The 27,384-nt window shown below is 37.8% G+C and overlaps 1 protein-coding gene across 7 annotated transcripts in view; it reads left to right on the forward strand.

The window, feature by feature from the left end:
- Positions 1 to 27,384, forward strand: part of MID1 (midline 1) — a 242,466-nt gene that overhangs the window by 132,273 nt on the left and 82,809 nt on the right. For 4 of the 7 annotated variants that reach the window (XM_051794943.1, XM_051794944.1, XM_051794946.1 and 1 more), the window contains exon 2: positions 13,656 to 14,371. In XM_051794943.1, the coding sequence (XP_051650903.1) occupies positions 13,712 to 14,371 (660 nt within the window). In that variant the 5' untranslated portion in view covers positions 13,656 to 13,711. The other 3 variants (XM_051794948.1, XM_051794942.1, XM_051794945.1) reach the window with 2 other exon arrangements.

Here is a 27,384-nt window from a genome sequence, read left to right on the forward strand (position 1 = left end):
GAAAAAATCAGGCTAACTATAATGTGGACAAACATTAGCCTTGGCTAATCACAGAATGAGAGAATCATTTGGACTGGTTGATCCCAAATGCGTCTGGATGAGTACAAGCCAGCATGGCTGGAGGGACAGTGCAAAGAAACTGCATGATACTGTTAAATGAAAGATCAAGGGCAGGATATGAGCTGAGGAATCTAAAATTCTTCCAGCTAGGACTTGTGCTATGGCCTCTACTGGGCTGCTTATAACTTGACTTGTCTTTAGATTATCTATGGACATTTAATATCATAGAAAAAGGTTCCAATAATTGTAATCCCTCTGTACATCTGTTTTGCTTTCTGCATGCTCAGTTCACCTGTTAGAAGCTGCTATTCCATGTACAAGATAACGGACATTGTCAGCATAAACCTTTAAAAACCTTATGAAAAATGTGCTTGAGGGCTTTGGTCTGTTGTTTCAAAGAAATGAAATGTATAGGAAATTAAATAATCACAATAGTTGTTTATTGCTTTGAAAAGAACAAAGTGCAGGTTCTTCCATGGAAGAAAAACCAAAGACAAAGATTTGCAACCTTATGCTCAAACATCTGAGGTACGTTTTGTTTCACTTTGTTGTGTTACCATTGTATAAAAGAGGGCATTGCAACATGAAAAACAGAGAACACAAGGAAGTAATTTTTTCCTGCTGTTTCCACTTTGAGTGATTTTTCTGACACCTTTGTTGAAGACCAAATGTCTGGTGCGACTTCAGTCAGGATTCCTCTCGAACACTTTGCTAAAGCATTTGCCATGTTCTGTTGCTGTTTGCTGCTTGCATGCAAGTTTAGCTAAAACAAAAAATAAAAAAAATTAAGCAACTGCTATCATCTTGTATTTCCTCTTGTATTTCATCTGATGAATTGCAGAAAGTGGGGTCTCTATGCTGTTTGTAGAAATAGAAGTCCTACCCTCAGGTGCTATACTCTCTCACGCTTTTGGATAACTCCTGCTGGACTTTGTGCTGATACACTTTTGAGTAATATTTGGAGAAAATAGCAAAAAATAAGTGAAGTAATTATTTGCCACAAGTCTATCATGAAGAGTTCTGTCATTCTGGAGTCAGCTTCCTTCTGGCCAGTCCAAGTCAGCCTCCTGTTACGGGGCTGGGTGCTGCCAGCCCTTACTCAGTGCTGGGTAACTGCCCCCAGGGCCGAGCTCACCCTCACCCAGGCTACGAGTCAGCACTATCCCACCATAGCCATTGGGTGGGTTCCTGGGTTCCTGCAAAAGGATCCGTTTCTTCCTGCCTTCTTACCCTACCAGTGCTGGCCCTTGGGAGGCAGAGGAGGTGTTTTGCTGTGGACGCAGCACGAAGGGCTGGCTTTGGGAGCAGGGATCCTGGCGGAGGCAGTTAGGTGGAGCGGGTTTTCCTGCAATTGTGGGGGAGATTTTCCTGTTGTGTTTCTTTGTGACTGTCTCGCAGTTGCAGACGCAGTCAGTGCTGCCACAGGATTGCTGGGAAGGTGGTGTCTCCTACTGCCTGTCCCAGCTGGACTGCTGGTGATTTCTGAGAGGGTCAGCGTGGTGCCTGTCTCCGCAGCAATGTGTCACCCAGAAGATATAGGGCGGGATCCAGTGGTGGGTATGGGGCTGGGTGGCTTTGTGGGACTGGAGTGGATGCATATGTGTAGGTTTGCCATTGCAAGTAATTTAGGAAGTATTTTATAATGTGTTTAGCAGTCATAGGGAGGAGTTGAGGTTTGCTCTGTTGCTGTGATGAATTATCTTTTTGGTACTGAAAACTCTGGAAAAAATGGAATATTTTTAGCAAAGAGTATTTTTCATCCTGTTTTCAAAGAAGGGCTTATTGTCTTGTTAGTGTCATAAAACCAGCAAGAGAGATAAAGGGACATTAGCATCTGCATACTGTTAACAACATCTGGAACACTGTAATTCTCTTTAAAATAACAGATGAAGGCTAAAATACATGTTTACATGAGAAAAATGAAAAAAATACAGTAAATTCCTGAAGCTTGCTACACTCCTTGTGCAAAATCTTTTAAATCCCATTTGTTTATTTGTAACTGATGAAGTTACATAACCTAAGGCGGTGACATGCTTCAAGCATGATGACTGAGAGATGATGTTTTTTCAAAGGATGTACTTTTGGCACCAATATGGTCAGAGTGATGGCCTGGTCACTACAGTTATTTTATATGCAAGTTCTATATCCACAAAAGCCCTCAAAACACTGCATACATTTAGGATAATCAGCATGTGTAGTCCACAATAGGACAGAATTTATAATGTGAATTTCCCAGTAAAATATTTCAAGATGAGCAATTTTGTGAGAATAGGACAAGCTGATATTCAGTGAAGTTTTAAAGTAGATATTTAAGAAGCTGCTGGAAGAAAAAGGTGGAGACTGTGCAGATACATACCAGTAACTCTTTCAAAAAGTGCTGCTCTAGTTATTACAGTAAAACTGACCTGTTTGCCAGCTGACAAGAAATGTACAATTTATTCTATTTTTTTTGAGATAAACCGTGAGACTTTTTTTGTCATTGATGAAGAACGTCTCAAAGGGATGTAATTAAGCTATTGTTTTCTCTTTCCATGCTATCTTAAAAGCTACTAAGCTATTTTTTTGAGTGACATTGAGAACCTTTTACTTGTGAGGCCTTTTTAGGATACTGATACAGTTATTCAGAAACAATTGCTCATTTTAGTTTTTTTCCTATTCCCTTTTGGGATGTTCTGAAGATTATCTGCAGGATGATTACTTTGAGTATGTCAATTAAACTAGTAAGTAGTCCAACCAATCTAGTAAGTAGTCCTGGATCCTTTTCCTGTGCATGTGTGTGAGTGCATATATGTGTGTATGTGTTACCAGAGCACAGACATAGCTGGGTAGTAAAAAAGCATTTTTCATTCATTTCATGAGGCTACTCAGCATGGCCTTTCCCAGGATCAGGAATACAGAAGAGGTGTACAAATCAAACATCACCCATATCTCAGGGCTGGAGGGAACTGGGACTCTAAGGAACAAAGACACTATATAGTGACAGCTCAGAAAGATATTTCACTCAGCATAGTGAGCTTAAATTTGGTACTGGATCTTCTGGCTGTTGTACAGCAACAATGTAGGCTGCAAATTACATTGCTGATCCAATGTAGCCCTTTTCTGCTCTTAATTTCTTACCTTGAAGTAATGAAGTCTTTCCACATATTAAAAACATCTGAGGCAAGATTACGTGGCTGTGGATAATGATTAGTTTTGTCTCAGGTCTTTAAAAAGCCTTTAAAGGATAACATTCTTAAAGGATGTAAATGCATAGATAAAAATATTTGAGATCACTATTGTGGTATGTTTCTAAGTAACACTTTCTCAAGGAATAAAATACACATGGGCATGCCCCTGGTAAGCAATAAAGCATCACTGTCTCTTTGCAAAAAGCACCAGCTGATATGACTTAGAAAGTCCTCAAAAGAGGTTAAGTGGAAACTTGTCATTTTCTTAGTATTTGGCTTTATTTGCAAAGAATAAAGAATAAGACTTTGCATCTCATTGTGAGTAAGTGTGAGTAAGGTAGGGGTGGTAAGTTACTGCACAGGCTGGGTTGGGATACCAAACCTTTGAGTGTCTTAGGGGCAGAACAACCACAGCTTGTCTACCACTACATGCAATTCTGTACTTCTTTTACTTCTCAGTTGATTTTGCAGTTTTCATTTTGTGTTCTCTTGTGTTAGAATCAGAATTTTTAATCATGCACTATTTTACGCATGCCCTAACCATTTTGGGTTATTTGGGTTAATGCTGCCATTTGGTAATGCTAATCAAGCAGAGGAGAGGACTAGTAAAGTAGTTACTACACTCCTTAGTACTGTGAGTGGGAGAAACTTAAACCTTTGAAGCCTGTTAGAGAGTTGCAGTAGGATAGCAGGACAGACAAGGATGAACAGCTGGAAGGACAAGGGTCTTGTAGCCGGTTCGTGATCTCCATGGAGGAAGCAGGAAGGCAAACTACTATTTTGTAAAAAAAAGTATGAATAAAATACAGAAGTTGAAGTTAGGGGTGTTGTGTCAAGCAGGCTGGTCTTGAGACTTACTGCAGACCCTATTGTATCTGGTTCTCAGGAACTGTCCATGTGCCCTTCACATGCAGCAGGGACCAGACCTATCCAAATGCAGAAAAATCCCCATTCAGTGGTGTCAGCTGGAAACAGGTTGCTCTGGGATCATTCTCCTGTGACTCAATTCACTTTTCTGTGTCTCCTCAGTGACACCAGTAGGGCGGGAAATGTCCCACTCCTCTCAGGGCAGGCCTCAGGTTTGGTGAGGGCCCATGTGGGAATTCTTCTTCCAAATGGAGGAGCAGTCCTGCTGATTTCCATTTTATTATTCCTGGGCCAAGGAAACCTGAGCTGAGTGTTTCCACCAGTGACAGAGGTTTTTGTCAGAGGTCTAAAACAGATAACCTTCAGAGCACAGGTATAATTTGTTCCTTATCCTCCACCTTCCGGGGGTTCACAGCTAATTTCCCCTTCTAATGACCTGATTAAAATCTTGATTTTTAAATACACTATTGGTCTTAGGGAGTTCAGTGTACTGAGAGCATAGCAGGCATAAATTAGAAGGAGCTCTTCAGTGTTAAACAGTGTGGGTTTTTTGCAGTCGCTAGAATCTCTTGATATTTTCTGCAAATCTGAAGAATGTAACTGAGAAAATGTGTTCGTTCTTTTAAAAAAGTAAAAAATCTTTAATAGACTTTTTTAATGTTCACATATGAGGACGAGAGAACAGGACAGTGAGAGGTTAATGCTATATGTCTTGTAATGTGACTGTAAATACAAGGAGCTTTAGTTCATAAAAAATACATCTTGCAGGTAGTTTAAAAGTCCTGTGTTGTGGGCGAAGTCACACTCTCATACCTGGGACATTTCTTGCCGTTATTTTTGCTGCTCTTTTTGATAAGAAAGCAGACCCTGGTGTTCTTCCTTGTGAACTTATAATGTCTTTATCTAGGTGGAGGCAATGATTATGAATTTAAGTAGTATTAACAATTCCTTTTACTTAACTGTGGGGAAGGAATTCATTGGTGGAAAGAGAATGCAGTAATTTCTTTCAGCCACCCTAAGATCTCCTGAAAATTTTCTGTAGCTTAATGGCCCCAGTGTTTCCAACCTGCACTACATTACATATCCATGTGTGTGAACACGTGACTGGAAGGAATGTGCTGGAACACATAGAGTATTTCTGTTGCTGTATGATCTGTGCTAAAGATCAGAGTGTACCATGTCATCTAAGGCATTACACAAGTAAAATTCTCAGCTGGAGAAGTGTGAGAGATTTTCACCTCTACTGTGCAACCAAAGCCCTATGAAAACTGGTGGGTTTGGGTGAGTAAAATTATTTTACCTTCCTTTTGCTGCAGAGTGGCATCTATCATCTAGGAATCTCTTAGCTTGAAATGAGTGAGAAAAAAATGGTGTGGTATATAGCAATTTGTCCCTTTTGGTAACCTTTTGAGGTTGCTCCAGTTGTTGTTTCCCATTCAGACCAACATGTGAACCCGATGCCTCCACACTTTTTCATATATAGCTATGATATACCCCAGAATAAATACCGGTTTCTCAAACGAAGAGTGTGAATTTAGTTGAAGAGGTTTTTAGAACAGACTTTCAGCCATAAATTTAATAGGAGGTCACTAATGACGCCAGTAGACCTATGCTGATTCACATGTGTTAAAGATTAAACAATCCATTGCTTTTCTTCCCCTAAAGAATTTTGAGGAAATATTAAATCTTGTATCTAAAGAATGTAAAGCTACAGGAGTTGCAAGAATATAAAAAACTGAAGGTCAAAATGCATTCCAAGTGTATAGTAGTATAGGTTTATGTGCACATGTGTAATATTGTACTTAATATATTACTGTAGATAATATTAAATCAGCAATTTCTTGATTACTTTGGGATTTACAGGACATGATCTTTTTTTTTCCTAGTCTGTTAGCTTTTGAGCCTTAGTTATTGTTTTAGCTCCCATGAGAAGGAATATGTGATGTTGTGCCAAAGACCTTAATTCTGTGAGGTGTTCTTGTCTCAGTGAATAACATAACAGGATTCAGCTTTTTGAAAATATATTCTCCTACTACCATATGTTTCAATCAGAGAGGGATACTGTTGAGGCTTTATATCACTGCAAACAGCATAGCAGATGCTCTTTTGCTGTATTGATATTGTTTAAATATTACAAACAACTATCTCAACATCATGGAAACACTGCATATAACTTCTGGACAAGGCATCATTCTTCTGTCAATAGAAATGTATGAATAGGATGAACTAGTAATTTTCTTTCATGTTGAACATTTGTTTTCCTATATCAGGAGCTGTTGAACAGACACTATCCTTTGAATATTTATTAATTTGCACTGCTTTGAGAAAAAACGGTGGGAAAATATGTAATTGCTTGCTTCAGGTTGTATGCAGCTTGCTTTCTTTAGTGTTATAGAAGTTTTCATCAGACATTTCTAAAGAAAAAAAATCAGAGGTTTGGTTATTAGTTTTTTTACTCTACTAACACAAACTACACTATTTACATAAATATATCACTGATTGTGCTGCTGGTGATTACTAGCATCATGACTACTCACAGACTTCAGTGTCTGTGCTGCAAAAGGTAAAATCTGTAATGGACTTGGGACAACCTGAGGTATGAAGCAGTTCATTGGATTAATCACATTTTAAATTTTCATTAAATGGAATATTGAACAATCACATTCACTCGTTGGAAGGAAAAGTTGTTCCCAAGACAATTTTTTGTGTATCCTTGAACAGCATAGAAAATGGCAAGAATAATATTTTCTTCTTCTTTTTTTTTTTTTTCAGTTAACAGAAGAAATTGAAAGCTTGTTTGTTTTTTTAATAGCCCATTGCAGGTTTTATGACAAGAAACTAAATTAAAATTTTCCTTTAGTGGTGCACTTAACAGAAAAATGTTACCATTTCAAAAACTGCAGCTATGTATGAATGTTAGTAAACATTTATGTTAAATGTTAATAAACATTTCAAAAACTGCAGCTATGTACAAATGCTAGTAACCTGCCTAAGCACTCCATAGTTTATTGAGGAATAGTGTGTGTGTGTGTGTTGACTGTAATTCCCCTTATACTATAAACCTAGGATACATACATGGACATACACATGCACACACAAGACATTTTATTGCATTTCATATGTACATGTTTATATTTTGTATTAAATTTCTTTTCATATTCATATAAGGGCAGTTCAATAAATTTGATTTTCTATCCAAAAAAGTTGGCTAGTGTTTTCTACAAATATACTTAATCTTCAAATGTTTGATGTTTAGCTCAGCCTGTGGTCTTGTGTCCATTTATTAATGTTCCTATGTATGAGTTTGGAGGACTAGGGCTGAAATGGCCTTGCTGTAGCAGGCATTCCATAGTAGCCTTAACACAGTAAATTGTTAGAAAACTCTAACAGGAAAAATGCTATTCCAACCTGCTTGGGTAGATTTTGATCATAATTCATCAAACCATGACAAACTCTGATTTTACCAGAGATTTTTCAAGGAATTTTGGAACATATCACATGTCCAACTCTTTTGCTCAGTGCTCTTTCTTTGATAAGATGCTTACAATTTCCAGAATGGCCTACAGCTCTGTTTCTTTTCTACAATGACAGATAGTTCACTACAATTTAAAAATTAACTGAAACAGCATTAATTCATGCCATGAGCTCCACCTTTACAAGAGTGGAAAATGAAGTTTTGTAGGACATTTTCTTTCATTTGTTTTCCACTCCTGGTAGACTGTGTTCTCACATGCTCTGAAAATTGCAGAATCAGCTGTAATAGAAAAGGATCAGGAGGCAATGTGTGGCATGTTAAAACATTGCCTGCTAGTTTTATTGTAATAGTGGGGAATTTATTCAGTGTGGGGAGAATTCTGTAGTGTTTTACTGACAAAAATCTTAATATAGTAGAATTTTTGGCACATATATTTTTAAGTGTTGTTTTATATTTTTGGTAAGTTGATCCTGGATGGACATCAAGTGCCACCAAAGCACCTCTGTCACAACCCTACTCAGCTGGGCAGGAGAGAGAAAATATAACAAAAGGTTCATGGATCAAGATAAGGACAGAGAGATATCACTCACCAGTTACCATTATGGCAAGAGACTTTGGTAAAAAATTAAATTAATTTCCCCATCAAATCAGAATGGGGTAATGACAAATATAATACTTTGTCTCCCCTCCCCCCTCTTCTTCCCAGGCTTAATTTCACTCCTGATTTTTCTACCTTCTCCCCCTCAGCAGTGCTGGAGGATGGGGAATGGAGGTTGCAGTGAGTTCATCACGCATTGTTTCTGCCACTCTGTCCTCCTCAGGGGGAGGACTCCTCACACTCTTCTCCTGCTCTGTCATGGGGTCCTTCTCATGGGAAACAGTTCTCTCTGAACTTCTGCAATGAGTCCTTCCCATGGGGTGCAGTTCTTCACAAACTGCTCTAGTATGGGTCTCTTCCAGAGAGTACAGTCCCTTCAAGAACAAGGCTCCTCCAGCATGGATCCCCCACAGAGTCACAAGTCCTGCCACAAACCTGCTCCAGTGTGGGTTTCCTGCAGGGTCACAGCCTCCTTTGGGCATTCACATGCTCTGGCATGGCCACAAGGGCTGCAGGTAGATATCTGCTTTGCTATGAATCTCTGCAGACTGCAGGGAGACAGCCTGCCTCACCATGGTCTTCATCATGGGTTGCAGGGAAATCTGCACCTGGAGCACCTCCTTCCTCTCCTTATTCACTGTCCTTGTCTGCAGAGCTGTTTCTCTCACATATTCTCAGTCCCCTCTTCTCTAGCTGCAATTGCTTCTGTGCGGTAACATTTTTTCCCCTTCCTGAATGTGTTATCCCAGAAGTGCTACCATTGTTGCTGCTGGGCTTTGCCTTGGCCAGCAGTGGGTTGTTCTTGTAGATGGTTGGCATTGGCTCTGACAGATGTTAGGGAAGCTTCTCACAGAAGACACCTCTATAGCCCCCCAGCTACCAAAACCCTTCCACACAAACCCAATACAAATACCATGTTCCAGATTAACTGTGTTAGGTTAGGGTGAAAAATGTTCTTTGATAATATCACACTGCAATTACTTTGTTAATACAAGAAATTTAAAGAACTGTCAACATTGATCATCTAATTAATGCCGATGAAAAACAGATAAGTGTAAAGACCTTGTCAGGTCACCAGTCACTTCTCTGGTGAGCATTACTAGTTAGGTTGAAGTGTCAGATCCAACTTTAAAGAATGGTGTTAATCTTAAAGTATTTTACTACTATGACATTACCAGGTCATATTGTATTCCTAGTGGATGTTTGGCTTTTTCCTTAGGAGGTTAGCAGGATAATTGTTTTGGACATAAATTACAATTTTCTGGTTGGCATTTGGGTGCAGAAAGAGTGCTAGCCAGTGTACAGGAGACATGTACAGGTACTGGCTGTGAGAACAGCTCTGTGTAGCAGTGTGTGCTTTGCAGCATCTTTCCAAGGTCAGGTGATTTCTTCAGAATATAGGGCTGTGTTGCTCCCTGCAAGGAAGTGCTTACAGCTCTGGTTCATGGAAGTCTCCCCTCACCAACACTTCCTGGCATGTTTATCCTACTGCTTCTATGTACTGCTTTCTGTACTTAAAACATAGGAACCATCCACAACACTGGCACTACCAGCAATCAAAAATCAGGAGTCAGCCTTTATGGGCTGATTTCAGTGCCACCAAATTGCCAATTTTTGCTACAGATAGAAATGTTTCAAAGAATGATGAGCCCTGGCATGATATCCTCCTCAGGAAATGTGGTTTTGATCTTTGATTACTAGGATGTCATTAAGTTCCGTGCTTACAGTCTTCTGGACTTTTGGCAATATCTCTGATCCACAATTTTTTAAGTATAAAGTGAATGGAGAGTGTAATACAACCTTTTTTCAGCATAGCATTTCTTCTAGTTATGAAACAGTTTTTTCATCTATTCAGCTCTACTGGTATTTAGCATACTGAAATTTCTGTAATTCGGCTTTTGTTTTAATTTCTCGCCCATTTCTTCTGAAAACTTTTGTGTGCGCTTCTGTGCAAATGAAGGCATTAATACCCCCTGCAAAATATGTTGTGCTTATAACAAGAGGTACAGAGATGCTAATTCCACTAGTGTTAGTAGAAGTCTTGCCATGAACTACATTGATAGTAGGATTTCAATTACTGCATGTTTACAACATACTACATAACTAATCATTATGTGCCTGGTGAGATGTCACAAATCCAAAGTTACTTAAGTATATTTTTGATTGTTAAATAACACTTGTTTGACAATCTTTTATTTTGATATATGTTTTTAAAAATACCTCCTGTGAGTAGAAAAATAGTATTTGTAATTTCAGTGACATTTTGGTAATAGTATAATTTTCTGCCAGTAATGCCATATTTTTGCAAATAGGAAATTATGTACTTGAAATTCCTTCTTTCCTTTCTGTGTCTGGAGGCTGTCTATGTGGCTTTCAATTTTTGAGCTATGTTGAATATGGAATACAACCATGTGCATATATAAACCATGCCTATTGTACTTCTGCCTAGTCTTTCAGTTTTCTGTGGCTACAGATTCTTTACTATTCTCAAAGAAAAAAAAATAACCTTAACATGAAACCTTAAGGCAGGGGCCAGTGAGTTTGAAAGATTTTAAAGCTGGATCATCAGCACACTGATCTGTACTTCAGACACCAATCTAAAAGTGAAAGCAGAATTGCAGTGGCTTTAAAAAGTACTCATTGGATTGCCCAGAAAATGCAACCCCTCTTCAGTGACTCTCAAAGGATTCATTATACAATCCCAGATGTAGTATGTTTTGACTTATTTGCAACTGCAAAAGAAAACAGGGGAAATGTAATTTTTTGGTTTCTATTAGTGTGCTCAGCTTTGATTACCCTGGAAGATAGGCTCTTATTCCAAGACGTTTACAGTCTGAGATCAGATTTTGGCACCCTTTCTCATGCTGAATAGCATTAGTTAGGGCTGAGCTGCTGCTCATTCAGGTCAGATAGATCAGAATTAGTCATCAGTTGAGATGGTGGTATTTGTGTAGAGCCCTGATGGTGATTCAAACATCTCTCCATGAGGCAATGATGCAATGTTTTTTGCTGCTTCTAGCTGTTTATCTGTACCTCTCTTTTATGCCAGTACCATAAAAATACCTTTGGTTAAAAAAAGTGCTTTAAGAAGGAAACTGAATGAATGAAACTGTTTGGCACACAAAGAAGCTGGAGGAATTTTGTACAGAAAGATTAGCATGCAAGAAAGCCTGTACACTGAACATGGTCCTAAGAAACCAACCTAAAAGGCTCAGAGGTTTTCACAGGCATGCTAGTAGATGAGCAATTATTAGTTTGTCTTTTTGAACATTGTCTCTTGCCAACTCTGAATCCCTTTCTCCAGTGCAGCATTCAGCCTGCAGGATAAGTGGATGATGAGGTAGACAGTTGTGGTGTGGAAGGGATTCAAGCAATGTGAATGAGATTTTGATCTTCTGGGACTCCTGTGAGACAGAGAGTGAAGAGGAGGAAAGACAAACTGGTCTTCATTTGCAGAAAAGGCTTTCATCTCTTCTGTGCTGTGTGGCTATGGCTGAGAGGGGAGTTGTCTTCCTGCTTGTATTAAATTGCCAGACGCTTAATTTTGACCAGATGCACCGTGCAATTATGGCAGCTGATGGATAGTTATAAATGAATTAGTCTTTGGCAAACAACTTTATTTCAAGAAAGATCAGCATCACAGAAGATATAGAAAAACAAATTTTATGACAGGGTCAGCGCGTTTTTTAAATGCTCAAATTTCTTGGCAGAATAAAAGGACACATTAGTGCAAAGAGGCAAAGTATCCTAATTTCTAAGCATACCTCTGGAACAGACGCCTTGCTGCTCTTCCCACACAGCAAGGAGGACTAAATACTGATGGACAGTCTGAACCTTGCCTCTGTTTGCTGAACTTTCCTTTTTGCTGTGTTTCGTATTGGGGTTATAGGTAGCATTCCTGTCACTGCCGCCATGCTCCCCACACTAATTGTCATGAAGTACAGAAGGTTCAAGCATGCTTGGTTCCCAAGGCTGCTAATGAGCCCTGAGCTCTTCTCACCCTTAATGAATCAAGGTTTGTTTGTGGGGGATTCTGGTCCTTCTGTCCTTTTCCCTGGTCAGGGGAGGAGTCAAGAGTTCACACAACTAAACAATGACTTTACAGTGTAAAGACGATGCAGCTGTGCCATCTGAAGCTGTCCTCAGTTATGAGCAACAAAGCTTAAATACATTGTACTGTGAAGAGGTACAGCTCTGTGAGTGTGAAGCATAGCTTTTGCTTCTGCTTCACTGACCTGTCTGCTTGCGGCAGCGACAGGCTCTTGACAGGAGCTTAGGCAGGGAGAGCTGCGTAGGGCGACTCTTTCAAAACCACACTCTGTAACACTGAGCACAGGAAGGGAAGCAAAATGAAGTTTTAGTCGATCTCTGATGGGGGTGTACTGCTACCTTCTCTGGAAAGTCCCATGCTCTCCATTGAAAAATCACTGAAAAATCCACTTCAGATGTTTAGTAAGTTCACTAAAGCAGGCAGTAGTTCATATGTTTTAGCAGTAGAGAGTATTCATAAAAAAAGTGATGCTTAACACTCACACACAAACTCCTCCTAGCAAATCACACAATGCACTATCTCACTGCACTTTACTGCCTTACTGTCTAGAGACCCTTCTTGTACAAGAGGTTAGAAATTTGGGCTAAACTACCTTTTACCATCTACTTAATTCACCTTCCTTTAGGCATTTCAGTTATGACACTGTGTGCTCCCCTAGCTATGTTTATCTTACTGCAAACATGTATGTGATATATTTTTGGCATATGTATACAGGTATATATGCACAAAAGTACAGGTACATATAAATACAGCTGTATATGTTCTTGAAATACATAGGAATAGATTAGTATATGATATATATCATACATATTATATGTAAACTATCACATGCTTCCCTAGAAACATTATTCCTTGTGTATATATTCATATATATATTTACACAAGTAAACTTGGACATGTACTCTAAATTCCATGCTATTTCTATAGTAGCAAATGAAAATTTCAATCTGATAAAATAACTTTGTTAATGGTAGTAGAGATTACAAATTTATCAATTATAATACTCTAGACTAATCCTTGCACAAAGGTGAAATGCTTATTTAAAAAGTTTTGGTAATAGATGAGTGAAACCAAAAGCAGCATCTGCAGAAGAAATCTAATTTTGCTGTAATAGGCTGTTTGAAGACCATCATTTTACGTTTTAATAATGCACAGAAACATCTGCTGTTTTCCTTGATTGCATGAGAGAGAAAGGGAAAAGGAAAAAAAATGAAGGCGGCTTGGGGTTTTTTCATTCTTAAGTGAAAAGGGAGGGTGGGAAATAAAACAGTCCAGTTTTAAATACCTTGATATGTTCATGTGCAGGTTCAAAACTTTTGATTGCTCTCCCGCCCGGCGTGGTGGGTTGACCAGGGAGCAGTGGCGAAAGTTGACAACCCCCCATGGCTGACCCCTCATGTTTTCTCTCGCCTAATCGAATTTTACGTGTGTTTCCAGATAGCTGATCAGCTTCCCTGGATTTCGCTGACGCCACAGGAAAGCTTTGCCTGAAGATGGAAACACTGGAGTCAGAACTGACCTGCCCTATCTGTCTGGAGCTGTTTGAAGACCCGCTGCTGCTGCCTTGCGCTCACAGCCTCTGCTTCAACTGCGCACACCGCATCCTGGTCTCCCACTGCGCCACCAACGAGCCAGTGGAGTCTATCACCGCCTTCCAGTGCCCGACCTGCCGCTATGTCATCACCCTCAGCCAGCGCGGTCTAGACGGGCTCAAGCGTAACGTCACCCTGCAGAACATCATCGACAGGTTTCAGAAAGCCTCGGTCAGCGGGCCCAATTCCCCCAGCGAGACCCGCCGGGAGCGGGCATTTGATAACAACAGCATGTCGTCCTGCGAGAAGGTCCTCTGCCAGTTCTGCGACCAAGACCCTGCCCAGGAGGCAGTGAAAACCTGTGTTACCTGCGAGGTGTCCTACTGCGAGGAGTGCCTGAAAGCCACTCACCCCAATAAGAAGCCGTTCACTGGCCACCGTCTCATTGAACCCATCCCGGACTCCCACATCAGGGGATTAATGTGCTTGGAGCACGAGGATGAGAAAGTTAACATGTACTGCGTGACTGATGACCAGTTAATTTGTGCCTTGTGTAAACTGGTCGGGCGGCACCGTGACCATCAGGTGGCAGCTTTAAGTGACCGTTATGACAAGCTAAAGGTCAGTGCTACCTATCAGCTTTCCTAGCCAAGCAGTGTGTGGTTGGGAAGGAAAGTACCCTTCAGTTGCATGCTAAATTCCTTGTTCGGGCAGGGGTTGGGAAAGGTGGATGTGTGATCTCTAATCAGACGAGATACAAATACACATCTGTATGTGTGTTTGCTCATCACCATTTAAAATGTGTCAGATTTCACTTTAAGAAGAATTCCTCAGTTGTGCTTTGATTTCTCTAAAGCTGTCATAAGGAATATGTAGTATATACTACTCTTTAAGTGAATTTCCCTATGTACCTGCAGCTTTATTCCTGGCAGTTGGCAAGGTATAGTGCTGACTGCACAAACACAGGCATTGATTGAAATGTCAGGCATTCTTTGCTGTTGATTATTTTTCATTAAGTTGCTTTCATTGTGAAAAGCCCTTCACATCACCACTAACAGGAGATGCATTTATCTGTGCTGGCTTCAGGGATGCCAGCTGCCTGTCCAGCCAGGGAAACCGAATGCTGGCTCCGCTCTTCCCGCGCTGCCTCCCACCAGCCTCGCAGGCAGTGCAGTCCTGAAAACAAAACCAGAATTGTTTCTGAGCTTGTTGCATTCCCACAGTTTGGCAAGCTTCTGGCACATCTCCTGCCAGGTAGCTGGAAGTCTCTGACAGCCTGGCCCTGCACAGGATGCCCTGGGTGAGGTAGCAGTGGGCAGCCAGGTCTCAGGGTTCTCTCAAGGCTCTCAGGGTTCTCTCAAGGCTCTCAGGGCTGCTGGCAGAGCAGAGCTCCTGCTGAATATTGAGGCCAAGGTGAGTGACCTCCCATCCACCTGGGTGTACATTTCTCTCATGCCAATTCCTGTGCTGCTGCAGAGCCAAGGCAGGAGTTAGGCATTCCACACTTACCTCCACCCACTCCCTCCAGACAGTCTGTGTGTGCCTGTGTGCAGTGGGATTTTTCAAAAAATGGACTGCAATCAAGAAATCACAAATGTGGAGAGCAAAGCTTATCTACCAGGCTTCTCACAGAGAATTTTGAAGCTGGAAAAGAAACTGAATTAATAGATTTAACTAACTTAAGTCCTTTCAGATAAAAATGTGTGGCTGCACACACGTCTGTGATAACTTCAGGTGATTGCGGATGAAATCTACATACGCATTCTGTGTGGGTTTTTTGCCTTTATGAATATGCAAACATGCAGATCATATTCTATGATTATATTAACATAATGAAAGACACTTCTCTACCTGGACCCAGGAGCTTACTTTCATCTCTTAAAGATGTTATTTACTAAGGAGGAGTTGTTATTTTTGCTTTCTTCTTTTTCTAAACTGATCTGTTATTTTAATAGTTTATCCATTGATAATGTTGAGCATGAGCTATAAACATTAATCGAAGATGCATGGATTTACAGTGCTTTTTAATAATCCAGTGAGTTTACATCTAACAGGTGCTACTATTTAGTAAGATAACAGCATATGGTTTATCAATGTTATACCAGTAGGAATAGACTACTTAACATGAAATACCTTCAACATTAGATACTGGATAAGTATATTTTTGTGGATGTAAAAAAGTAGTAAATGTTTATTAGTACACAGACAATGCGAGTCTTGAAAGAAGACTTTAGAAGGCATGTCTTCTCTCTTGATGTCTTTGACTCCATATTGCAGATAGTTGTGAAGAAGATGAGGGTATTTTTGCACAGTCTGTGGCTATTCTGTGCAAAGATGCCTGTTCAAAAAAGCATCTTTGCTCAGGCTTTAAGAAGGTGCCATCTCAGAAGCAAATAACATTTGCATTGGATGTTACCCAGTGTAGCTAACCTGGTAGAAGTCTAATAAAGTACTTTCCACCAGTTTTCTGGAAGATTAATTAAAGTACTAATTTAATGGTTAGCGTAGTCCTAGGACAAATAACTCTTGCCTCATACCAACAACTCCTAACATCATTTATGATCATCTGTATGATTTCTTTTGAGATGTGGACTGTCTTTGTACCCACACTGTATAAAACAAGGTTACTAGTCTATGTGAAATCCTGTTCCTATTGTCTTTGTCATGAAGCAGCCTATTTCACATTGCTACTGCCAGTGATGAAATCAGTCATGGCAATTATGCCAGCAATTATGACACATTTATGCTCTGACTCCAGGAACAGTAGGCTAGGTGTTTCCCATCCAGATCCGGCATCCATTCTCTGTTCATAAGAACATAATCTGAAACCTGCGTCTTCCCTTTCCCCATTAGATTTCTGTCTCAGCAATTTGTTCTGGTTTATAAGTCAATCTCAGAAAATGAGATTTTCAGATCTGTAGATTGGCATTTGCCCTACAAGAAGTGAAAGAACAATACTGGATCACACCAGTGTCTGGTAGATGACAGGCAAGAATTTCAGGCCCCTTTCCACTTTCAGACCTCCTCTTCCTTCATAAATGGTTATATGATCTCTTGAGTCACTGGTCTTTCTGCCAACATAACGTTATGTATGTGCTTGCAGACAGTCTTTGTTAACTTACAGGTAATGTACACACACCTTTTGCAGACTAAAAATTCAAATAGATCAGAAAATCTCCACTAGAGAAAATGGGTTGTTGCTTGCTATAAATCTGTGGTGGCTTTTTAATATACATGGGGTTTGATATGTCTTTAAAATCTTTAAAATCTTGTAAAAAAATTCTGAAAGAATGAGAATGAGGTAGCCAGTAGTATAGTGCATCAGTTAAAAGATATGTGGTTAATTTTATCTTTCAAAAAGAAAAGCTAAACCACTTCAAGTGACTCTCATGATTTTTCTTTTTAAATGGACGCGCTGTTGATACTAACAGCGACTGGTGTTCCTCTGGGTGTTAAGCTATGCTAATTACTCACATTCTCTTGCAGCGGTGTTGCTAATTGTTTAAACAATATCTCACCCTTCATTAAGCATAGGACAAAAGATGCCATTACAATCTAGCTCCTTTTGTGGCAAAAATGAAACTCTTTAATTAGGAGTTCTGTACACTTGTCCAACAGAGGCGTCTATGCCGAAGTGTGTTTAACAGTCAGTGTAACAGCAATTGTGGACATCTCAAAATGAGGAAGTGTTTTCTGTAGCAACCATCCCCAACTCTGAGAGGTGCTTTTGTTTCTCAACTTACGCTGGGGTTGAGGAGACTGAGGGCACTTGTGTTCTTCCAGGAGCAATCCTTTCTTTCTTAGCTGCACGATCATGGGATGTACCTTTATGCTTATTTTGGTTTGGTGATTATAGATGTGCTTTGGTGTTTTAGGGTTTTTTTTAAAGTGGGTCATACACATACACATATTAATAATGGAGAAGACAATAAGCCATGACTAAAATAGAGAACAGGAAATATCCTGGTGATACACTAGATTTATGAGATAGTGGTCAAAATCATGATATGAATTAAAAACAATTTTTAGTTGCAAAAATTTTGCAACTAAAGAGAACTTTAACCATCAAAATAACTAATACCTGTGCTTACTGCACCATATTACCTATAAGAAAATATTCTTAGATAATTACTTTTGATATTGATTCTGTCACTTTTTGCAATAAAAAGACAATTTAAAAGTATAGTCTTCTTTTTTCAGAGAAAAATTATAAAATTACCATTGTTCTATAGATATATTTAGACTCATGAAAGTGGAAAAAATCCCAATAGATAAGATTTATTTTGAAGAAGGGAGAATATGTGAGGGAGAACAAACTTACAAGGTGTGAATGGAAAGATATTGCTAATTTAATATTAGCAAAGAACCATGAAGAGGTGTAACAAAAGAGAAAGATAAATGGTAAGACATATTTTTAAATGGTATAAAGCCAGAACAACACTATTGCAAGTGATTTTTTTACTTGTCTTCATATTTACTGAGAATTTGACCTCTGACAAATATCTTCTTGCCAAAAAATAATTTTTGCACAATTTTCATATTTTCTTAGGTCAAGAAAGATCTTCTGTTGAATTGAACTGCTGTAGGTTAGCTTTGGTTCTCCATATTTTTTTTGAAATTTATTAGCACTCATTTGTTTTGGACATGTTTATGAAGTCAGGGCAACCCCTCTGAATAGAACTCAGCAATTCCAGAAACAAAAGGGAGCTTCTTGTTTGTGTGGTTTTCACCTAGTTTTAGTGGCAGAATCCATAGACATCTATTTTTCCTACATTCAAGATGCAAGGATTCTGTTTTCTATGGTGTGTCAATTCAACTGATTGCAAATAATTTGTTAGAAAGCAGTCATAAATTGTTTCCACATAGCGAGGATTGCATTCAACTCTTATAAATCTACTTTGACTGTGTAAAGGTGGGAGACTTTGTCAAATCCACAGCTACTACATTAGAAAGCAAAAATATGTCTACTTCCCTGCTACCTATCTCACGAATTTAAAACTTTTCGTATTTAAATGCCTTTGCAGATATACTGGCAAAATACGTGTTGAAGCTTTCCAACTGTTTTTATTTGGCATTGTTTTGTAGTGGCAGCTTGGTCATTAGTTGATATATGGTGATTCTCTAAGAATCCAGCACTTACAAATCGTACTCCAACAAACAGTGGGATTGACAATCCAAGAGCATTGGTTTCTAGACTTAGATATAAATATATTCTACTTGTACATGTAAATATTTTTCTATATACATTTAGTTCATTTTATGTCCATATTTACATTGCGTCAGTATATAAAGGAAATACTAATTTATTAGTATTTATTTATTTATATTTAGTATTATTTATTTATATTTATATAAATACGAAGATACATAATACAATATGTTGGTATTTATGTGAAAGTAGAGTTGTTTGTGTAGCATAGAAATATGGGTAATTTTTAGTAATGTCTAAGTTCATGAATATCTAGAATCTTGAATTTGAAGAAATACACATATGCCTATATTTTAGGTAAATATGTACCATGTCATGTATATGCGTGGGTCAGTAAAAGTATATTCTATCTCATATATATATATATAAACTACACAATAATTACTTTATTTCCTGTCTGTTTTTAGTATTCCATGCATATATCTTTTTTAGTAGTTGAATATATTTACATCTAAATTTATATTTTCTTTGCATACCCTTAGCTTTACTAACTTTATATTTAAAGGAGCTCTTTTAAAAAAATCCAACTGATATGTAAAGACATGGTATGTCAGTTTTATAGTGATATGTGTTATTAAACATTTAGATAAATGGCACTTTCCCTTACATTGTACTTAACAGATTGAGAGTGTTACTTTTTATAGTACCAGTTATGCAAGTTTAACATGTAGTTAAAACACTGTATACAACCTAACAAAATGTAGAACTCAAGGATTTTCATTATTATTAGATTAGATGCACCTTGACATATTATCTGGTATTACTTAATTATTTAACCCAGCAACAGATGCAAAAATATAACTAACTGTCTGTGCTTCTGTATTTACAAAGATCCAAAAATGTTAAGTTGTTCCATGGAAGAAGATTGACATAGGAATAAACTATTTGACTACAACCGCTTTCCAGCTACATTTATTTAATTAAATTGACATATAATTATGAAGGCAAACTTTAGAACGTTGTCTCTTTAGTTTAGTGTTATCTCAAATGTCTGTTTCCTCTGCTTTGTATTCTTCGTCAGAGTTTAGAAGGATAATAGAAAGTGTTAATACCGAATACCAATATTAGTCTTTTATGGCAGGAGTTGTGTGGTTTTTGTATTTTAGAGACATTTTGAAGTCACTCATGGATATGACTGTGGATAATAAACTATGATTTTACAATAGTTCTAGGTACTGTGAGGTTGGTTTTATTTTATCTACCTAAGTTCCTTTAGGTAATATATGCCATAGTTTTTCAAAACTTACTTTCACAAATTTAACAGTTGGCAAGCCTTTCACATACTATTTATTTCCTTCAATTTTATTGGAAATGATGGTGTTGAAGGCCTAATCTATTCCGGAAGAACAAAAGAATTAAACAAAATTGTGAATAGTACAACATTATTATCTTTGTTCTTGTGACTCTGATTCCCAGGGAAGCCAGACTAGGAATTAAGTAAAAGGTACTGTCGTACTTTTCCATGGTTCTGGTCCAAACTGTTCAGATAACAGATTTTAAGAGTCCGTGTTCAAACTCCAGACTGGCATATTGTAATGACCTCTTGATTGACCCTTTGTTGCTTATGTGTTTTTAGATAATACGGTGCTTGAAAGTTGTTGGTGGTAATGTAATGAATGGCAGATACTTCCTTGCAATGCGAATTTGTGTTTAAACACAAATAATAAAGTGATGAACATGGAAATTAAACAAATAGATGAGTTTAAAGGCAAACAACAAACTGTTTTAGAACATTGGGCACAGGTTGACCCTTTGTGCAGGAATGTAGTATCTCACTACCAGAGTAACGAAGACTGGGTTGGTTACAGGAAAAGTAACAAACAAGTGGTCTTTCAAAGGCAGAATATTTGCGGGTTTTAGCATAACAGAACATTTCCTTATAGCTGATAAACAGAATGAGTCAGCCAATTGTTTTAGTGCTTTACCGGGGAATGTTAAATCAAGTTGGATGTGTAAGGATAAAACTACTTAATATGGACAGCAACCACACCCCACAATCTTCAATAGCATTCAGAGGTGTGTGGAAGGGTATAGATATATATGTCCATATGTTAGGTATGTATATTCTGAACTTATTTTAAAGCATAACATCATTTGAATGCAAATATATTAAAAAATAATGTGACAGCAAATATATTTTTCAGACAAATGTGAAGGTGGTTAGTAATAGGCGTTAAATAGGAAAAAAATCCCACTCCAAAACCTGGATGTAAATATCTCCCAAAGAAGCACTGCAGAACACTCATTATTCGGATTTTTTTCTACCTTTAATTTAATGTTAGATTGCTCCATGAAGAGAAATTACTTCAACTCTACCCAGTAATGACACACAATCATAGGAGCATGATTAAAGCATTTTAATTCTTCACCTTATGTTGAATAATTTTTGAATAATTTTCACGACCTCTTGCATTTTATTTTATTTTTTTTATTGTCTGATCTTAAAACCCAAATTTAGCAGTGATCCTGGTACACTACTTTCAATTTTTGGCCTTACAAGTGTACATCTATTATGTTTTTCTTTAGCCATCTTTCTTCAGCAAAATGTTCACTTCCTAGAAAAACGTCAATACTTGTATGTGTCATTAGCACTGTCATCCTATACCTAGGTTTTTATACCAAACAGAAACAGTACCTAATTTGGAAAGTCTGAATGGTCTGTGGCAAGGGAAACTCCTGCAGAAGGTCATGGCCTGGAAAACCATGTTGGGTTGCTAAAGCACTTTGAATTCAAAGCCCAATATGGGTGATAAGCCTGTGTGTTCCCTTTTTCTCCCATCTGTGTTTACCTCTCCCCAAGACCAGTCATCCAGACCCCTATCTCTGCTGGCATCCCTTGACCCACTATGCATGAAGCCTTTTCTTATGCTAGGAAGGACTTGTTGCCCTCGAGAGCAAGTATCCACATCAAGGACTTGGGGTGAGGGTATTCCTGCCCTTCACAGCTTTCGTGTCTTGTTTATAATATGCTCTTGCAAATCTATTTTCCCCTTATCTAAAGTCAGTGAAAAATAAAGAAGGAGCAAAGAAAACTGAAAATTAGATGATTTTATCAAAGTGTGACTATGCTGAGTTCAGTAGAAATGTTTAATTGATAGTGCATTGTCTTCACCAGTAAAATACTTATAACATTTTGGGTAGCTAATAAATAATAAAACTAACTTTCTTGATGATGTACCTTGATGGTGCCAGCAGGATATTTTTTACAATAGCCTTTTCTTTTTTGAATTTCTACAGGCTGGAGTGGAAGTATTACTTTTTTTACAGATTTCTACTTTCTGTGACATGTAGGTCCTATGCAATAGTTTATGACTGTGGAAGGGGAGCATCTACATTGTTATTTTAATGCCTAAGACAAATTTACTTGAGGGACTGGACCTTTGGATTGCTTCTGTACCTTACAGGTCCCCCTTGTTAAAGCTTTCCTACCTGTTTTCAGCTGCTCCCAGGTACCAAGATGTGAGTCTTTGTCATAGGTAGAATTGCACTGCAAAATTTAGAAAATTCTGTGCCGCCTACTAGCACCTGTGTGTTTGCACATACACCTTATCTCCCCTGAAAGAGCTCACTGAAACTCTGAGCGCTTAAAACTGGAAAGGGAAGAAAAAGACAAACCATATTCCATAGTCAGGAATATAGTTCTGTATAAATATTTTTCCTTGTTTATCTCAATTACAATTTTTAGGCTATTTACATTTTTTTATTTATTACATGCACAAAGTTGCATTGGTTTGACTTTGAAAGTAAATGTGTGGTGGTTTGTGTTTTTTTCCATGCTCACAAAATTTGCATTTTTGGAGAAGTGAAAATTTCCCATCAGAATGTAATCTCAATCTTATATTTTGAAACTTCGCAATTTTAGCTTCCTTACAGTATGTTTGCCATAATGATATAAAGTAGCAGTATGATTCTATAATTATATTTTACAGCATGAGAGAGATAAAATTCAGCACAGATGAGAAACGTAACTGGAGTGCCTATGGTTAGCTTTTTCTTTTGTTAATTATCTGTTTAATTAGTTGTGATATTGAGAATGATCTTCCAAACTACCTCAGACTCCTCATCCATAGCCTTTTAGTGGCCCACAAAACAGTGGCTGCAGAAACCAAATACTGAAATTTTGAAAAGGCAAGGATATTTTGGTGGAGTAATTTACAATTTCATACCTATATGGAAGTTGAGGGGTTTTTTAAGAAAAAAGAAAAATAAAATCTCTGTGAGCATTTTTAACTTTGGAATAGACAACATTCCCCTGCACTATCATCTCTGCCAACCGCATCTGTAAAGTATAGAAATTAATTTACTTAATTTTACTATGATAATCCACAAAAGCTCAGTTCAAAAAAGGTGCTATAACATAAGATCTTGTACAAGTACATGTAATCCCAGCTTCAAGGAATTCATTCAGCTATGCTTAGCACAAAATACAAAAGGAAGCATGACAGGTACGCAGACATTTTATGCGGTCGTGGTAATATTCCAGTGAGCTGTTGACATCATGTAATGGCCAAGACTAAATAAGAAAGAAGTTTTAAATTAATATTGGCTAGTTTCACTAGTCAGTGGAAGCACTACTATTTGATTTCTTGTAATTATTTTGGTTTGAAAGACAATAGTCTTAGCATTATGTTGAAAAGTCCAGATTCTTCATCTAAGAAAAGAGACCGCAGTGCAATTCCTGGTTCTGTATGTGCCTTATGTGCCAGTCTAATAACAGATTAATTCTGATGTCCAAACTGATGTCAATACACTGTTATAACAGTGCTCTTTATTGACTGAAAATTTACATGCCCTAAATTTGGGGAAAAAAATAAATTCCAAAATATGAGAGAATGTCTCATATTTTATGAGATATTCTGTTCTATCTTGTAAGTGTTTAAGCTTTAATTTCTTAATGAAATTATCGTTTTGATGTCATAATCTTTTTCCAAAGGATATTCTAAATAAAATAAGAACATGGCATAGTGAGAAGAGATCTTTCATGTAACATACACATCAGCTCATTACGATAAGTAGCAATGAAATGTATAGTCTTTTCTTAAAAAGCTAAAAAGTACAAGCAGGCCTTTTCAATGCAATTACTTCTTAGTGCCTTACTGCATTAATCATTTCTTACACCATTACTCACAGTAGGCTCACCAGTTGTGGGTGATAAATCAAAGTTAATACCAAGACAGATGAAGATGGGAGCAGCAATCTGCTATTAGACTGAGTGAAGAGATGGGAGTGAGAGGGGGATAGAGTTCTTGGATCCCAGGACTAATATCAGGTTGAGATTGTTAATACAACTCTTGTTTTGGTATATGTCTAAAGTCATACGCCACTGCAGCATTTTTTTCTGTATTGTTTACTGTAATTCTACCAGTAATTCACACACATATTTTAAAGATATGCATACTTTAGAGATATTAAACTTCTATTTTTTTCCTCAGAAAATAAATACTAGTCTGTTTGACTACAAATAAGCTGGAACATCTCTGATGGCAGATAGTAATGGAAAATTTCTTAGCACACTCCAAGTATCTGAGCTGGAGAAGCCAATTTGAAGCAGAAATGAAGAAGAAAAAAAAGTGCTTCCCCAGTCAAAATAATTCAGCTTCTCCCTTCTTTCTCCAAAAGTATCCACACATATGCAACAAAATTTAAGACTCATCAAACTCTCCTGTTTACCCCCTGCAGTTTATATTGAGATGTAATGATACCTATGAATAACAATGTCAGTTCAAGCTTGTAATGCATTTGAATGTCAGAGAAATCTTCTACATCTAAAGCTAGCTGATAGTTAAAATTATTAAAGGTAAAAAATTAAAGACATCATCTTTCATTAGCTACTAAAGAAGTGAAAACACCTTGTGACGATGTAAAAGAGAAGAACCTACGTTGCCATCTTGGTTATATAGATTAATGTTCTCTTGGTAGGCATTCAGGGATTTACTCTAAGACCAGCTGGCAGTTTCACAGGTTCCTATGATACAGTAGCCTCCATCTCAAAACTCATCTCTGCTCTTCTGGGGATGTACTGGCTATTTTGAGCCTATACACCTGAGTTTTGTTATTTGTTATGATATAGGTAGACTGCAAAGATGGGCAACTGTTCACAACATGTGTCTCGTGGTAGAAGCATTAAGCATCAAGCTGTAGCTAATGACAGCGTGTGCAAACTTTATTTCCAAATGTAGCCAGCAGCATATAGGGATTATAACTCATTCAAACTGAATTTGAGCAATATCTATCTTAATAACAAGTTACTAAAGAGAAGGACACATTCTGATCAGTGTATGCATGAAGGTTCACTTGAATAGGTATTTAAAATGTTTTCACAAAATCACAGAATATGCCGAGTTGGAAGGCACCCACAAGGATCACTGAGTCCCGCTCTTCACCCTGCTCAGGACAGCCCCAAAAGTCACACCATGTGCCTGAGAGTATTGTCCAAATGCTTCTTGTACTCTGTCAGATCTACCATGTGATGGAGTTCCTGCTTTGAGCCCCTTTTTCAGCACAAGGGCTGATAAGGTGCCCACTTGCTGAAAGGACTCACGAAATGCCTGTTGAGGTTATGCAAAACTTTGGGTGAATTTATATGATGCTGCAGTATTTTCTTGCATGTTCCTTATGTATAGGTAAGCATTGTTCTCTTCTCTACGTTTGATTACAACCTTCCATTTCAAAACTGTACTGAAGCTTGTAGGGGAAAAGGCATTATATTAGCCATACAATAATGTTTTCACCCTCTTTTGAGCATTTCTTACGGTCACTCTTGAGGAAAAGGTGACCTTTCCAGTCAAATCCATCAAATAGAGCTGCACCATGAAGCCTTTTTGTGGTTTTTTTACATTTTCTTTACTTCTGCTGAATAAGGTTTCTTTTCAGACTTGGTAGACACATGCTCCTGAAATTTCAAGGCACTGAAATTCTTATACAGGCAGGATGCTATTAATTACTGCCGTTCTTTCGGGGTAAGTATATTATCTTAAAGACTTTTTTTTGCCCCTTTAATTTACTTGATTACTTCCAGCTTTGTTCATATTTATACAAGTTGAAAACCTTTGTCTGAACATACAGTGAGTTACTCTACTGAACATAGTGAATAACTGTAGGTTAATAATTTTCTTGTAATGTCTTTTGTTAGAAGAGGTTGGATAAAAAGGAGTGATAAGCTAATAAAACATTTTTCTGAAAACCATTTAAATGAAGTCAGATTTTTGAGCAATTTTAAATGGGTTCTTGCTCTGCCTAAATCACTTTGCATACTCTCACTTGAAGGCAATGCAATTTTTCTGTCAAATTTCTGTCAAAAGACACTACAACTCTTTGGGAAAATCAACCAAAAGAGCAAATAAAAGCAATTTTGTTGGAGTTCTGCTCTTAAATCTTATAATGCTTAATTTCAACAGTGAAGGCTTTAGATTTTAATCTGTACAATATCAAAAATAATTTTGAATAAATTAGGGAGCTATTTTAGTCTAATTCCTACATCTATTGTGTGTGGAGCTCAGTGTTTGCAGTATAGGGGTACAAGTAAATTGTTGTGTTACAAGTAAATGATTGTCACAAGTTACAAATTCAGATGTGGGAGAGCCTATTTTGCAATGACTCTGATTATAGTTTTTAGTGAAACTGTCTGTCCAAGAAAGAAAACAACAGAAAGTAAAGGCAACAATGCCTGGTTTCTTTGCATAGTTTGATTGGGGTTTTTCCTGACATACTGTAGGCATGGTAGGAACCCCAGTTCACCCTGAAGTTCAAGACAGAAGTGCCTCATTGAATGATTCCTGCTTGCAGAGCAGGCTCTGAATCTGCTGTTACGTGTTTTCCTTGGAGGAACTTGTTTCCTTCCTGAGGAGGTCTACAAGGTCAGGCAAATATCCGATCTTGGAAGCTGCCTGTCTGAGTTATTATTTCTACAGAAAAATTCGTAGGGAAAGTCTGACAGAAACCCTGGAGAAGCTAAGTGCTTTAGTAATGAGAAGCTGTTTTAAACTGGGCATGCCAGGTAGAAGAGCAGTGTTTGGGAGCTCTGGGGCTTGTTCTCTAATAAAATATATACGTAATTTCAGTATTCTTGTTTAAGATCCAGAATTCATGTAATTGATTTCTAGTGCTGTGAGGAAGTATCAGTTTGGTAGTGTGAGCAAAAGGTCTCCTGTCCAACCTTAAAATTTTTGCTCTATTACTATTTTTGCTTTATATTACGTTTACAGTATAAACTGAACTCTGGCCTCAGGCAGACCAGAAAAATCCCAGATTTGCTTCAACAAATGTTATTGTATTTTCTTATTGTTCTTATTTATTTATTTATTTATTTGTTTGTTACTTATTGTTGACTATTTGGGATTTTTCTTACTTATACTCTTAGCACTGAGAGAGTACATTATGGGATAACAGAACTATTTAACAAGCCTGCTGCCATCAAAAATGCTTC

Source organism: Manacus candei, unplaced genomic scaffold (assembly GCF_025592945.1).
Source record: "Manacus candei isolate 608988 ecotype Guabito, Panama unplaced genomic scaffold, ASM2559294v1 h1tg000041l, whole genome shotgun sequence".
Taxonomy (NCBI): Eukaryota; Metazoa; Chordata; class Aves; order Passeriformes; family Pipridae; genus Manacus; species Manacus candei.